Below are 16,432 nucleotides of genomic sequence, written 5' to 3'. Positions count from 1 at the left end.
TTGCCGCATCTCCTATGGCTTCCCCGTTCTTCTCGTTGTGTCAGTGCTGCCATTTTCCAAATACGCATCCATTTCTCACATTTAGTCCCCTTACCTAGAACAAAGCTCAGTGATTCAAGGCAAAGTCACTTCAGGCTCTAAGATGGCAGTTCCAAAGCAGTGCAGTCTGTATTTTTGCATGGTTAGAATGTCATATGTCAAGGAATCAAAAAATAATGTTAATAAAAGATTATATTAATTTTACATTTTTTTAATGCTAATGCTAACTACTTTTGGGTGGGGACTAAATTTTTGTCTTACATTTATACAGTATCTAGCAGAGCAGAGTTCTGATGTGTGACAGGACTCTGCAGCAGGAGACGGAAGAAAATACAGTATGTCGCTTCAATTGCCTATAAATTAATTGCTTTATTGCAGGTGTTTCAAAACTACTGACTAATTCACTTTTAATCTTGGATCCACTACATTACAACATAGTAAGTATTAAAAACTGCAGGGAAAAATTTTAAATTACTTTTGTGATTTCTTTACTTAGAAACATTTGGGATAGTTCTTTAATCATAAATTATTGTTTTTAAAGCATACTCTGTAATATTTACAGAGAAAGTTGATAAATTAGTTTAATTTTGACCAGCTATCACTCATCAGTAATCAATTAGTCACCTATGGGTTATGGATAATTATCATTATTTAAGTTTTAGTCTAAATTCTCTAACATTTAAAAAAGGCAGTATTTGAGTAAGTGTCCCTCGAGGGAATTTTTCAGTGCTCAGCTCTGCCTTTAATTACTACAAATTTCTTTTAACTTCACAATTATTCACTAGTGACATTTTATTTACAGATAAATGTCTCATACACTGAAGAAGGAAAGGGTTTCTAGCAGGCTCAGAATTCAATGTTTTGTCCTTTCCTCTCTGTTGATATTTAGTATATTAACTGGTTCTCTGAACATTGATTTATTTCATGTGCTTATTTTGTTTATAATTTGAAGGCTCACATCAGTCTTTGCATGTTGTAGAAGTGGCGTAGTTCAGATGGTCTCCTAGTGCTGGGTAACTGTCTGCATAATTACGAAGGAGCTTAAGGGTGAGCACGTACTTATGCAGCTTGATGAATTACAGCCTAAGTCCTCTGAACCATTCCAGGAGCTGAGAAAAGGCCTCCCTTCCTGCCCAGCAGATGTAGAAATGGGGCACTGTCATTGCAAATGGCAAAGTCTACCCGCCTAGATATGATGGATTAGCTGAGTGCTTGGCATTATTCTTTGGAAGGAATTAGCTAAAGAACAGTTCTTTAGGATAGAACAGTTCTTGGGAACCTTCCTAAAAAGTGCTTAGAGGAAATGTGCCAGTCTATAGATCTAACTGCATTGTTTTCATAATTTAGATCTTTCTCATTAATTTAGACACAAATTTTCCCAAATTTGATAGGCATGGAAATATTGCAGACATCAATGTGAAACTCTGATAATACAACAAATGTGCTAAAAATGCAAAGCTGTATTCACTGTAATACTTTAGTATAATCCTTTCCAGGCCATGGACTATGCTTTTACTTGTCCTGTTACAGCTAGTGATACTGCAGTAGTATATTGCAATATTGCAATATAGTATACCATGTAATAATGTATAGTATATAGTATCATACGTATTTTAGTATACTACATAATGATGTATGGTGGTACCCTGCAGTATTGCTGGTGATACAGCCAGTATTATTGCAGCACTTCCCAGCTGAGGCTGATCGTATATCTTCTGCTTTGAGAGTGGTGGATGCTCAAGAATTTAGCCAAGAATTTATTCTTTGCTTTTACTTCTCCTGTGGCCAGAGGTTAGGTCCTTTCCTGCTGTGCATAACCCAGCCCCAGTCCATGCTGGAGACTCTGGAAGGGTGGCAAGTGCGTTACAAAGTAGGCTGTACAGGCAAGAGGACTAACAAAGCTACAAGTAGAGTGGCCTGTGCCTCGATAACCCCTCCAAATAAGCCCAATTTCCTCCCATGCTCTGTGGATTCAGTTTTCCTTCCTTGCAATACTTTCTTGAAAACCCGTGGGCGTCCTCAGTACCTCTTCCCTTCCTTAGGCTACTGTCTGGGCGAGCAGCAGTGCAGCACAGGGGGTGCTTCCAGGGTAGGTGCATGCTCCAGTAGGCCCTGTGGGTCAGCTCAGTTCACATCACAGTCTTCCTCTTTAGCAGGGTCATTAACTGAGTCCTCACTCCACTACTCAGCAGTCAATTTTAATGAACTTTGGAGGACTTCAACATATCCAAGGCTTCTGTCCCTGTTTCTCTGGAGCTAGCCATTCTGTTTGTCAGCTGTTGTAGATGTGGCAGACGGCTGCATGGAGTTATAACAGGTAGTCAGGCCAAAGTTAGAGAGAAGGATGAATTTCAATTAAACCCTGTTGGAAACAAAACCATTTCTGTCCTCAATATATTCTCTCCCTCTAGAATGCTAAAAAGCTGCTTTTTCACCCACTGCTCTTCCCTCGTTCCTCAGCACAACTCTACACAGTTAGCTGGACCAAATTTTTGCAGGGAGTGGCTGTTGTATTTTTTGGTACTTATGAGTGACCCCCGTGATTCTAGAGATACGTGTTCTGAGGATACTTACCATTCTACAGTTGTAACTTGTTTGTCTTGAAAGGTAAGCAAACTATAATAGCATGCAAATAAAATATTTCTGACTAGCTGAAATCTGGCTGACCCTTTGCTCAGAGAGCTAGCAGTAAGATGCTTCTTTGTGTGGCAAAGCATATAGATGCTGCAATAGGGGATGTAAATCAACTATGTTTAGCTTATGCAAGATTTGTGAAAGTTATTCAGGAGTTAGGGTGCCCAAAATGCAATCCTTCATGGGACCCTAATTTTTCTAGTGTTTTTTAAAATCCATGCCTTGTAAATGTGTCCTTCAAATCCAAGGCATCTGGAAAAACAAATCAGTAACACTTCTAAGTAAAAGTAGCTTAATTTTCAGAGGGGCTGTAAGACTTTCAACAGTCATAAGCCTAAAGAAAATAGCATAGGCTCTAGAAACTTCTGAGGAAAATGTCACTTACGGAAGTTTTGTGAGTGGTTTCAGCTCATCTGAGACCTCATCAATAGGAGGGACGGTTCTGCTTCACCACTTGCTTCAAGATATAACTTCTTATGCACTGCCCCACTGGTGCTGGCTGTTACAGCACCTTTGGGAAGGATTTGTTTTCAGCAAGATTAATATTTTGATGCACTTGACTGTATGTTCCCACATGCTGTAGTGCTGATGAAAGGGTGAGAGCAGGAATGCCCCTTTCAACAATGGCACATTCTTAAGTTATTTTAATAACTTTTGAAATTAAGTCACTAGCTGCCAAAAAAAAGTAAGGCAAATAAAACTAAGAGGTTTTGTCTGACTATCTGGGGAAAGGAGCTTAAAGAGAGTCCTTCCTCTACTCGGAGAAACAGTGTGGGGGTTTGTGTGAGGCAGTCTTTTCTGGAGTTTCAGAACCAGTCTCTGAGTCACATACCACACACTGACTTTGCTATCTAATTCCTCTCTTTAAAATTGCATCTACCCTAAATAAAAGATGCAAGGATGCCATAAACTCTGTCTGTGTCAATTAATTTCTTTCTTGCCAAAGAACTAACCCCACCCTGGAGTCCAGACCTTGCTGAGAATTCAGGAGCTGTGATAGTATCTCTCTGTAGTGCCATGATAGGCCAGGTAAGGAAACCTGCGTTCATAATTCAGTTTCCTGAACACAAGCATATACACATCCAGTAATGAGTACATTTTCAGTGATGGTGTGAAAGAAATGGTGTCAGATAACGGCAGAAAATGAGAGCATTGGTTTTTGTACTTTAAAGTAGAGCAAGTCTTTTGGCCACGTACATAAATTTAAAATAGATCTCAGAAGGGACATAGGACACATTCATAGCAGAGATCATCATGCCGGTTCAAAATAAGTAAATAGAACATCATTAAATTATCAGGTTTAATGAGTAAGTAACATTAATTTGCAGCTGGAGTTGACCAGCTGTTTTGCAAACTGAATAATGTTTGACCAAGGAGACATGATCACACACCTCAGCTTATGCTTTTCTGAGAACTTGCACCAGTTATACAATTACTCTATTCCTTCCCTTTCTCTTTTTATCATCACATGTAGTATCGGATGCTGACTTTACATTTTTCTTTAATAAGTTCCTCCCTCCTTTTAATGTCACAACATCAGCGAAAAGTAGTGATCTGTATAATTATATTTTACAGTGCTTAAAGGGACTTAGTGAGTCAGGATTACTTTTTAGTGAATCCACGAGACGCTGGCTTTGGTGTGAAGATCGCCTGGCAATTTCTGACCCTTCAGCACCTTGCTCTCCCTGCTCTGTCACAGCTCATCACCTCCTCAGTTTTTCTGCTGCAACTGTCTGTAGAGCTGCCTTGCAAACTGGATCTCTTAGACTGGTTTAAAGTATACTCCCATTCCCTCCTCATTTCTTTCAGAGGTTTATTTTTAACCCAGACCTGGCTTACAGTGCAGCCACACAGTGGTGCCAGGAGGGGTAGGGCAGTGGGGAGGGCAGGCCCATACTTCTTAAACTGGCCTTGTCACCACATCCAGTAAGTGACAATATCATGCTAAAGACTACAGTTCATGACTAAACTTCATGTTCAGTGTTCTTCTAACATTTGCATCCAACCAGTCCCAATGAGTTGACGGGTGCCTGCTGAGCATTAACTTGTACAGGCTGCCAGAACATTTGTAGCGGCTGCTCCCAGCCCATGAAAGCCAGCAAGTGGCCGTACGTGGAGGGTAGCTGTGGAAGGCCACTGGGTACTGCCCTGAGGCCAGTTTTGCATTGCTTCATTAAATAGAGTTAGGCCAGTATTACTTTTTTCTTTTATGGATGAAGGAACTGAAATACTCAGTGACGTGAAGTGGCAAAGGCCAGAGAATAAACATCACTCCTGGGAATAAAAGTCAAGACAAAACATACGTGAAAAACTTGCTCTGTAGTTTTTTTCCTACCAGTCTGTACTCAAAATAATGAGGCTCTCATAACGATACATTTTTTTTCTTTGCTGGATGTTACTAGTCAGGAATGCTTTTTCCTTAAGACAAGTAAGAGAGTAACATAGTAAACCTGTTACTTTTAAAAGCATGTTTACTGTCCGCTAGAGCTATATGGCAGTTCCAGAATCTCTTAAAGAAATAGTACATCTTGTTCTGCTTAAGTATTTTTTTCACAAGGGAATTGAGATTTGCTGGAATATCTCTGTGTGGGTTAAGTCAAACATATGAACTGTATTTTCAAAAGCAGGTTTTTTTCCAGACAGTGACTTATTCCTTGAACAAGTAGCAATATCTAGCAGTGTAAGAGAAATGGCTAGTACTGAATAAAAGTATTGGGGGAGAACATTTCACCTTTGGCATATGGCAAGTGTTGGATGAATACTAAAATATCTCTAAGCCAGCTAGCAGATTCAGGCTGTGGCTTTCCTAAGTAAGTGACCTTAACTTGTCTCTCGATATAAGGAACACAGACGGGTTTGGTTTTCACAGTATCAGCACCTAGCAATCTTGTTTTCCAGTATATAATATTTGGCCTTGTAAATGATTTGGCCTCAGTGCAAGATATAGGGAGATAGGTTTTGGATATAGAAACACAGATGACTGAAGAGAATGAGTTTTACCTGATATTTTCAAAAGTTCAGAATGGGCCTTGCATGTAGGAGTCTAAGTCCCTTTGAAATTAATAAGTGTTAGATACAAACAACTTTTTTCAGATCAGTATTCTAGATGTCTGCTTCTCTAGGCATTTATGAATATCCCACAAAGAACATATTTGCAATTGCAGCCAACATACTTTGAAAAACATAAGTCATCATATTGACCCTGCTATAACACCAGCTGCTTTTTTACCTGGTTGCAATCCAAACCAGGGCCTCAGAACTGAATGTACACACAGATCAGAAATCAGTGCAGTGCAGTGCTGTATACACTGAAGGTCTCAACCGTGGTATAGATGGGTTGCAGGGACAGCTGGGCTGTAATGGCATCCTTGACTGGGTTGTATCTTGTAATAACAATGGAATTGAAACCCAGTGAACCCCACACATTCATAATTAACATTTTAGGATGCTTTTGAAGCACTTTCATAGGCAAGACTTTCACTTCTTTTTTGGCATGAGACAAAGTGTTGCCAGGTGGCTGGACACAAGTTTTGAATGCTGATGGTTGTAGGACAACAAGACATAATGGGGGTGCGAGGGCAGGGTGGCTCAGTCAAGGCAGTGCGGGCAATCAGGCTAATGTGGGGACAAGTCCCTGCAATGTAGCATATGGCTTGGTGTCAGGGCAGAGCAAGGTGTCTCCCACTGTGACCTCAGGTGCCCGAGAGAGCTGGTCCCAAGAGATGGCAACAGCCTAGCCCACCTTAAACCTGTTTGACGCGTATCCACTGAGTAGCACAGTAAAAAATGCTTCCTGTAGTTTTCTGATCTATTTTCCCATTCTTTTGACAAAGTTATGCCACCATTTTGCTAAATCCTGCACTTCAGATGTCATTATATTTGTACTTGACTGTCCTATATTAGCCTGAAAACTCAGTGCTCTTTGTGTTTTTAACGTAAGCTTTTAAATGACTCATGTAGAACCTTAGGCCTATATGTCAAATTAAGTAGGCACAGCCTCAGAAATATGATATCTGTGGGAGATGTGTCATGATAGGCATAATAAGGTACATTATCTGTTTTGCAAAGTAAATATCAGCAGCACAGTTAGCAGGGACACATTCTCAGCTGACATAACTTTGTCAGAGTTACAATTTACATCGACCAAGGATCTGCTCCTTAAAAGCAGATGCTTAAAATTCTAGACACTTTCCAAAGCAACAAATTGCTGTAGGCCAAAAGCTTCACACATTTTGTGAAAAAACACATTTTGTGAAATAGTTGTAATATGAAACTGCTTTAATTTCTTCTTTGATTGGCAATGACAAAAAAAGAAAAAGAAAAAAAAACCACAAACTCCACAGAGTCTTCTATTTGGAGAACTTATTAATAAGAATACTAAACACGTAACCTAACTAAAGCTGATGCAAGTTGCATTGTATTACACATTGTACTTGGTAGCAGGTAGAAGGAAATAATATCGTCCTCTAACACCCTGCCAACTTGCCGAGAGTAAAGAGCTGATCCTTACACTGAAATAACCTTAACAAAAATGGAAACCAAGCAATCATATTAACATTGCAGCCTTTTATTAATTAAAAGCTGGATTAGGAGAACAAGTGATTTATTTCAGTTTCCTCTTCAAAGATAGGATGAAATCCTACCAAAATCAAATCAATGGCAAAATTCATAGAAACAGAAATCACAGGTTGGTAATTCAGAAGAGTAAAGGATCCTTTGATTTTTTCCTATTTCAGTGTCTACAAAAGAGCAGCCTTTCCAGAGACAACCATTGGACTGTTTATGTTTTTTACTTCTCACTTTTTGCATATAAGCAGAATTCCCAAGGTTGCAAAAAAGAATTGTGCGAAACAATTAAAAACAGAACGTTGCCTCTATTGGTCTCATTTATGTGATTCTGTTGTAACATATGATTGCATTTCTGCTGGCAGATGGAAATATTTTGCTAAATGGGAAAGTATAGCTGATATCATAGGGATCATTTGAGAATTATAAGAATACTGTCTGGAGCTGACTTTCTTCTCTGTCAATATAAGCCCACACAAAGACTTGCAAAATTATTCACCTAAATGCCTCTCCCTCTGAGGAAGACTCATTTCTAATTCCCGTCTTCTTTCCATAGACTCAGTCTTCCCTTTTGCTGACACCCAGTCTCAGTCTCCTTGCCTGCTCAGATCCTTTTCCAGTTGTATATATTCAGCATCCATGCCCCAAGAGTACCATTTCCCTGGCTCTACATCTGTATTTATTCTCAACCTTTTCCTTTGGTTCCCAGACTGCTCGGATCTCCATGGATGCCCATCTACTTTCGGTAAGCCCCCCCTCCCACAGACTACTGTTCTGCTCAGGCCTCTGCCCTCCCTGGTCTCTTGCCCCTGTGGCTCTGCCCTGCAAGGCTTTATTTTTCCAGTCCCAGCTGTTTCCCCACCACAGTAATTCCCATACGCAGATTCTCATCTAACTCATGCCGACCTTCCCCTGGTCCTTCTTCTGCTCTGCTTCTTCCTCCCTTCACCTTACCTTTCAACCATCTCTGTCCCCTTTTCATTCCTGGGGTTATCATTTCCAGTATCTACCCTGCTATTTTACCCTCTCACTTCCAGGCTCTCTTGTCTGGCTGTACTTCCAGAGGGGCTTCCAGCTCACCTGACTCCCAGTCTCAGCATTCTTTTCCAAAGTCATTCTTTGCTCGTTCTGCTTTTCCATCTGTCCGTCCCCATTTCTTCCCAGCACTTCCTTCCAATCTAGCCGCACCAGGAGCAATTTTTATCCATTGCTAGTCTACCTGATCCCGTGTCTTTGTCGAACTCCTTTCTCTGTCTTTAATCAAATTATGGCACTTGCTTCCTTTCAATTTTCAATTGAACTTCTCTGCATTAACTAGTGGGTCCTCACGGGTGGGAACTGAGGGCACAGGAGAGGCAAACTCTCTACTTTTAGATCCGGATTGCGACCCTGCCTTGGGTCATCAGGTGGAAGAAGTCATTACAAGGATATTGCAATTTGGTTTTAGTAGCCCTGAGCTGTACCATGACGGTGCATGTACCTTCCGGTCAGCTGGGAGCCTGGAGCTCAGCTAGCGTTGACAATCTTCAGAGCTTTTAGTTGCAAAACTGTGATGTACCGTTTTTTCACATCTTGCCTGAATTTGGAAGGACTGGCAGCAAAAGGCAAAAAGGTATATACCTGGCACAGAAACATCTCCTGCCAAATTTAAGTCCAGCTTTCAAAGCACTGAAGCAGCAGAGCAAGCCTTTTCCTCATTGGTGGCAGCATATTTCCCCTAGCCTGTTTTGTGAAATTAACTGGTGGTTTTATCTGGCATTTTTATAAAAATAAAAATTAAATCAAATCAGGCCAAGGAAACACTGTAACTGGAAAATTTAATCTGGAATAACTAAAGTTTGACATTGCTGTATGTGAAATCAGGATCTAATAATGGGAAATGTCAAATGTGCATAATCATAGGTAAAGCTACAATCCCTGCTGATATGAGTAACAGCTTTAAAAAGTCTGAAATATGTTCTACATAGTTGAGGATAAATTATGAACTGAGCTACATCTCTGGAAATCATCTGATTCTTACATTCATCTAATGACTGAATTCAGCCCTTTGTGTATAGCAAAACTTCTACTTTTTAGAACTTGCTGCAGGCAGACATTATAAATTCTCAGCTTTCTAAGGCCAGACATGACCACGGTAATTGCAGAATCTGACCTCGTGTGCAAGAGAGACTGCAACATTTTGCATACTAATTCTTTTATTTCATTTCACCTAAAACTCACAGTTGAACAAGAAGATAGTCGTTAGTGTATCTAAATCCAGCTATCAATATGCATGTATTCAGGGGGGGCTGTTTCCTGGGTTGTATTCAGGAGAAGAGGTTGAGCCTAATGGCCGTAATGACATGACTGTATCTTAATGGGAACACACCACTAGCAAAACATTCCAATTAACAGGGGATGTACTGAGCTGAAATAAATGGTTTTAAGTGATGATCAGCCTGGTGTGAAATTATAAACTCCATTGTTAGTATCAAAATGACTAATTACAGCTCTGATGCAGAATAGCACTCAAATTTTCATATCTGTGGGACTAAACTGAAAACGCTTTCAGCCTTTTGCAAGACCTCCAGGGAAAAATGAAGCGCATGCAAATTTTAGCTTGCATTTTTATTTAATTGGTGTGTTATTTTAGTAAAAGTATTATATAGTATTTCTTTCCTCTTTCTCCAGTCCTTTTTTCGATTGCGTTTCCACAGGATGTCCTAATTAGGAGACCCATACTGTATACCCTCAAAAGAATTAAGGATTTCACTTCAGCTAAGTGGCATTTTTGACTGTGGAAAAAAAGCACAATTTAATGGGACAGACAAAAACAAAGCAGCCAGGCTATTCAGGGAAAACTGAGAAACAGGCACAAGTTTTATATAAGGATTTGTAATTCATTTAGGTGGTGCTCTTTTCTTTACGCTTTTCTAACACTGTATAGTACTAAATTCTCTTAATTTAATTTGTACTTCTACGTAAAGCAATCCACACACGTTTTAAGTCTTTTTCTTCCTTTTGCCCTACAGCTTTCATATCGAGCAAGCGAATGTTAAAAGCAGTTAAAAGCAGGCTTGAATCTGTTCTCTCCATTGATGGGTTTTTAAATTAAAGCTCTTTGAAACTTTCATGTTCGTCAGTGCAGCCCAGGACCACTAAATCACAACTGTCTGGTGCCAGATGCTGACAAGCCAAGTCTGGAAAAAGGGGTGACATTTTTTCCACCCTAGCTTAGAGTGCCCAACCAATGCTGAATGGAGGAAAAAACCCCAGATTTTTCTTTTTAGTAGAGTATATGAAATCGTAAAGGCTGAAGATGCCTTTGAGTTCCTGTTTGGTTTTATTTACCGTCTCTCACAATTGCCCTGAAAGCTGAAAACATCCCTTAATAAATTTCAGTCTCTTTCTTTGTGAGAGATTCCAGGTGAAGTAGAAAAGCTGTGATATTTTCATAAATGTACACTACCCAGAAAGTATATTATTTACTGAAACTTGATATCCTGCAGGAGATAAGAATTCAAAGGACAGATTCAATGAAGTTAATAGAACAAGCTGTGTAGCCACATTATTCACTCATGTTTTACAACTTACATTAAATAGTGTAATCAAATGTACAAAAAAAGCTGGCACCTATGTACTATAAAGATGGGCATATTGGGCATACCTAATAAAGCTCACAACCTTAGCAAAATCCTAAAAGCTGATTTTCCTGAAATCTGTCTCCTTGAATATTTAAAACACAATCTTAAATTCATAGATATTTATTAGTTCCTTGTACTTTTATATAAAGTACATTGGCATACTGCACATTGGACATTATAGGTCTCCTAGCTCTGGTGAAAGGTAAAATAGTATATAAGAAAGCTTCTAAATAAATATACTTCATTAAGTTCTGTATATAAAAATTATTCAAGGCTCAACTATATATCTTAAAGATCTTCAGATTTTCACAATTTTTCTAAAATTTATGATTTATGAAGATAAGCATCTTAATAACAGAATTACAGAATAATTTAGTTTGGAAGAGACTTCTGGAGGCTATCTAGTCCAGCCCCCTGCACACAGAGGGCAGGTTGCTTGGGGACTAACTATTTTGACTGTCTTCAAGGATGGGACCCTACAGTCTCATTGGGCAACCTGCTCCAGCATTTGACCACCTTCAAGGTGAAACAGCCAACTTTGCCGTGAGATCACACAGTCAGCTTGTTGTCCACCGGGATCCGCAGGGCCTTTTCTGCAAGCATCAGGGTGAACAGCTGTTTTACCAAGTACAGTGTTTCCTTAAAGAAAATCACCATGTTGTGCTATTAGATGCATTGCTTTTATGGTGTTTTCTTTTCCTTTCATTTACATTTGATTTTAGTGCTAGTTGTTCACCCCTGAGTCTCAAAGGTGGTTTTGATGTACAAATTTCATTTGTACCTAAGACACCTCTGAAGGCACCAGTAGAGAACTCTGCAAAATGAAACAAACCAGACTTCTGTTTGCTTTGAAAAGCATCCAGCAGCCAATATCATACACTGGAGACGTACCGCAGTGCATGTTTAGTAATGGGAACGTACAGCCTTAAAGGTCTGGACAAACCCAGCAGGAACTACTGAAATGTCCTTTTTCAGACATGCAGTTTCAAAATGACATTCAGCAGCAAGACAATAATTTTTCATAAAATGTTTCTGAGGTGCTAATTTTAGAAGTCTGAATTGGGAATGTTTATCCCATAAGTTTTCACTTTGATTGTGTATCGATGTACTGTGGCAAGGGCAACCTCTGTTACGTCAAACCTAGGCATCTTTGAGTCATTGCTTTTGTTGTCATCGGTAATCATGTATATGTTGTTTGAGCCGTGGTGTGATATCAAATATGCAGATACTACTCTGACAACAAAGTAATAATTAATCAATACCTTGAGCACCCAGATTACTCGTCCGTGCAAGCACGTGTTACCAGCACATGGTATCTGTGACAGGAGGGACCTTCTTCTTAGCTTTACTGGCTTCTGATGAATCTCATTCAAAGCCCACTGCCTCAGTAGAAAAATTAGTATAGCCTCCAGTGGGTTTTGGATTAAAGGCATTTGATCTTAGGGAAATTGAATAATATGTAAAATATGGATCATAACATTTCTCTCTTGTAAAAGTAGTTGAAATTAATAGAGGGAAAGTACAAAGTATGCACTATTACTGTTTTATCTCTATTAAGAAAACTTGTTTTATCAATTTTTATCTAATTACTTAAATGTCTAATTTAAGGCATTTTAAGACCTCGTGTATTTGGGGTTTCATTTCTTTCAGTTGAATCAAGGTGACTACTATGGAAACAAAGATATTGCATGATTTCAGTTCCTGTTAGCTTTTGGAACAAATACATTATTATGAAAAGAAACAAAAAAACCCCTGAGATATTGAACTATAAAGTAGAATAAGATCCTTATTAATTAACAAATCCTAGGTAAAAGCTAGTTTTATACTGTAAGTATGTGGAATAGGAACCACTCTGGCAGAAACAAATGAGAAAAATGAAAGTTAATGGAGCTGTCATTTCAATATTTGATAATATTATCTAGAATATGCAATTTCCCAGAGGTAATTCCCATATCCTGTACAAACAGTTATAACAAAGTGAAAGGCTTACCAATGCCAACTTGCTTTTCCTGCCAGAATGTAACTGCAAAATGTATACACTTCTAGAAACAGTGGAGCAATTGGGAAAATAGAGCCGCTCTTGACATCAGTTACACAGGCAATATATGGCATAGTCCTCCTGGCACCTCCTCAGCTATTTGCACAATTATTTTCTTGGCCATCTCACAGACTTGCATGTTTATGTGCGGGGCAAACAGGCGTGCGTGCAGAAAGGAGGAATCGAAGCCCCTCTTGTCTGTGAGAGCCTGATATCCTGAGGGTTGACAAGTGTTGCCAGGCTTTGCTTTCCAAACTCCTGGCAATACAGGAAAGAGTGGACCAGGCCACTAGGAATTAGATAGATGTCTCCTCTCCCATATATAACCCACTTTTGACTGTTAGTGACTCTATAATGTTCAAAATTAGGAAAGAGTCACAACATTGAAATCAGGTCCAACTGGGCAAATCAGCTCAAGTACAGGCATGGAGTCCAGTGGGCTAGAATAAAAGCCCAGGCTAACCTGTAAGTTGATTTCACCATAGCATTTGCTAAAACACACCCATATGTGTGCGCACGCACACACACACAGAGCCACGCTTAAAAGAATGCTTTAATTACAGATACAGCTCTTTAACTAATAAAAGTACTTAATAAATCATGAATCATAGAATAGCCCAGGTTGGAAGGCACCTCGAAGGTGATCTGGTCCAAACTTTCATGGGAAAGGGAGCCTAAATGAGGTTATCTAGACTATCTGTCCAATTGCATCTTGAAAAACTCCAGTGCTGAGAACTCTGCCACATCCCTGGGGAGGTTGTTACAGTGAATGATTGTTCCCACTGTAAAAAATTTCTTACATCAAGATGAAACCTCTCCCAGTGCAACTTGTACCTCTTGCCCCATGTCGTCTTTCTGTAGCTTCTTGTGAAGAGAGAGCCTCTGTCCTCATTGTAGCTGCCCTTTAAGTACAGGAATACTGTGATGAGGTCCTCCCTGAGCCTTCTCTTCTCCAGGGAATAAAGACCGAAGTCCTTCAGTCAAACCTAACTCCTTCAGTCAAGGAAAAGAACAAAGGAAATTAAAGAGCTGTATTTTCGTGCAGTGTTTTAAAAACTGTTGAGTGTACGAAATCAGGCTCAGCCCTGAATCCGTGTTGTATGACCACAAAATGCTGTTGTAATTATGCACAGAAACACCAGAGGAGACTCTGCGTTCTCCTTCTACACCGTTTGCACATTGTATAACGTATTTTTTCCACATTACAGAGCAGGTATGAGTACCTCTGTAAATGCACGCTTGTTTGTGTCTGTTTTATACAGCTAAAGAGAAGGTGTTTCTCACAAAGTCGGTAGACCTGACTCTCAGAAACAAGGGATGTTAAAAATACAAAATCTGAAGTAATGTACTGGGTGAATCAAGCCCATGTCTTTTCTCTAAAAAAACTTTGTCTGAGATCAAAATCAAAATTAGTTAATTAAAGGCTCCAAATAAATACTTCCATAGGCTTTACAGTTTTTATATCTTCCCAAAGTGCCATGAAAAGCATACTTATACAATCAGCATTGGCTCCTGTTTTCAGTGGAAAAAGTTTGCCAGCCTTGATAGTAGGGAAAACTTCAAAGGCTGTGATAAATCAAATGAATGATTTGTCCGGAGGACATCTGTATAAATGGGTCGTGTTATCTAAATGTGTCAAATGAAATGTTAAGATCTCCCTCTCTCTTTCTCCAGGAGTAATTGGATTTGCACATCTCTCTAAATTGCTAGCCTTTTCACCAAAATGTAGGCACATGCATTTTTCATTGCCTGAATGCCTGTCATGATAAATGGTTACAGAAAAGTGGCCAAAGCTATATGGGAGGGCTCAGGCAGGCTGATTCTGCATTTTCCTACTGTTAGCCCACCTGATGTGAAGATGATCAGCAGGCCATGTAACACTAGCTCAGTTCTGCATCCTTAATTTAGATATGCTGGACTGGATAAGATGAAAGGGTTTAAGATTCTTTGTATATCATTCAAAAGTAAGTTAGAAGGCTTCATTACTCACACATGAGTTCCTCTAGGGGACCATCAGTTCTGAGTTTGGCATTTTGGAGGAGGAAGAGGTAACAGGAAAATGGCAGTTTAAAATGGTCTTGATTTTTCTTAAGTTTCTAAGGTTTTAAAAATGGGTTGGGTTATACATATCACTTGCTGTTCTTGTAGAAAAGGGACTGTGGATTCAGGTGGTTTATTCTCTGTTATTCATATGTTTTTTGTTCTTTATTGGTAATTTATGAAATTCTAGGATATATATGTATTTAAATATTGCTTTGGTTTTCTGTGCATTAGATGCTCTCTTTTCTGATGCCAGATTTGCCAGATTTACTAATGCAAATTTGGATGTTTAATGTTGACATCAAAGACAAAGCTTCTCATTCTTATTTTATTAGTAAAATGTTCAAAGCCTCTTGCTATTAGCACATGTGGATCTCTTATTAATTGTTCCAGTTTTCTTATGAAGAGAACATGTAGATCTTTCCTGAGTATTCTGCCTTTCAGCTAAGAATCTGAAATGTCAAGAAAACAGAGAAAGGAAAATTTCAACTCAGAAGCTGAAGGACAAAATTATGTATTAGAAATTGAAACAGTGATAGATAAGCTTGTGCCTGCACAGTGTGAGTGTGAAATCTACAGGTGACATATTTGGGCTTCTATTTACACTTTTTTCCTAAAAACACCCTTTGATTTCATATGGTGTGATCTCCTTGCCAAACTACAGCAGAATTTTAAATTTTTAATGGTATGTTTTAAATGTCTTGAGAGACCAGAGTTCTCTGGTGCTACTAGGAACGTATTGTCACAATCCACTGATTCTTACCGACAGAAGTTTTACCTCATATATGCTTTCAAGCTGTATGTAAACGAAAGCAACAAATGGAAAATAATGTTTGGAATATAATGATGGGACCTCAAATATCGATGAAGTAGAACTGGCTTGAGTTAGTTTATGACTTGGCACGCTACAAGTGATTTATCATCGTAGGAACATAGTAAAAATAAACTACGTAAGTACTTGGTCCACAATCGTGCAAACGTGCCTTCTTGAGCTAAAATTCACTACTTTGAAGTATCCTCATGCAATTGTTCATAATAGTATGAACAATTCATTAGTTCGTACTAATTGATTAGTTCATATTAGTAAAATGAAACACATCTGTTGTTTGCAATAGTGAAATAAGTTAAATACGCAAGTCTGCTGTGGCCTCCACATAGGACATTTGCTTTTCGTTTGTTGTTTTTTTAACCATTCCATATACATTGTCAAGGGCTGTTAAATCATAATCTGTCCTTCAATTATTTGCCCCTCAAATGATAGTCGGATTAACATCAAATTGATTACTGCATTTTAATCTGAGTGAATGTGCATTCCAATAGGGACTGAAAAATAATATCTTAGCAGAGCAAGGAAAGAAATTATTTCTTTGGGTGCTCCCCTGGCTGTAGCACACACCCCTCACCCTTGAGCATTTTCTTGAGCATTCAAGTTACTTTCAGACCTTTCACCCAGAAACTCTTGGCACCATGGGCTGCCAGCAAAGCAAGAGCC

At 39.1% G+C, this 16,432-nt stretch overlaps 1 protein-coding gene across 3 annotated transcripts in view; it reads left to right on the top strand.

The window, feature by feature from the left end:
* Nucleotides 1-16,432, top strand: part of MID1 (midline 1) — a gene marked incomplete at its 5' end in the record, with an annotated part of 98,435 nt that overhangs the window by 27,959 nt on the left and 54,044 nt on the right. The window contains one exon of one of the 3 annotated variants that reach the window (XM_082333579.1): nucleotides 3,620-3,702. The exons of the other annotated variants lie outside the window; for them this stretch is intronic. Within the exon in view, the coding sequence (XP_082189705.1) occupies nucleotides 3,620-3,702 (83 nt within the window). The remainder of the gene's footprint in view (nucleotides 1-3,619; nucleotides 3,703-16,432) is intronic. 3 annotated transcript variants of the gene reach the window in all.

This window comes from Platalea leucorodia, assembly GCF_965183815.1.
Source record: "Platalea leucorodia genome assembly, chromosome: 2".
Classification (NCBI taxonomy): Eukaryota; Metazoa; Chordata; class Aves; order Pelecaniformes; family Threskiornithidae; genus Platalea; species Platalea leucorodia.
This window is presented reverse-complemented; position numbering and strand designations above follow the sequence as displayed.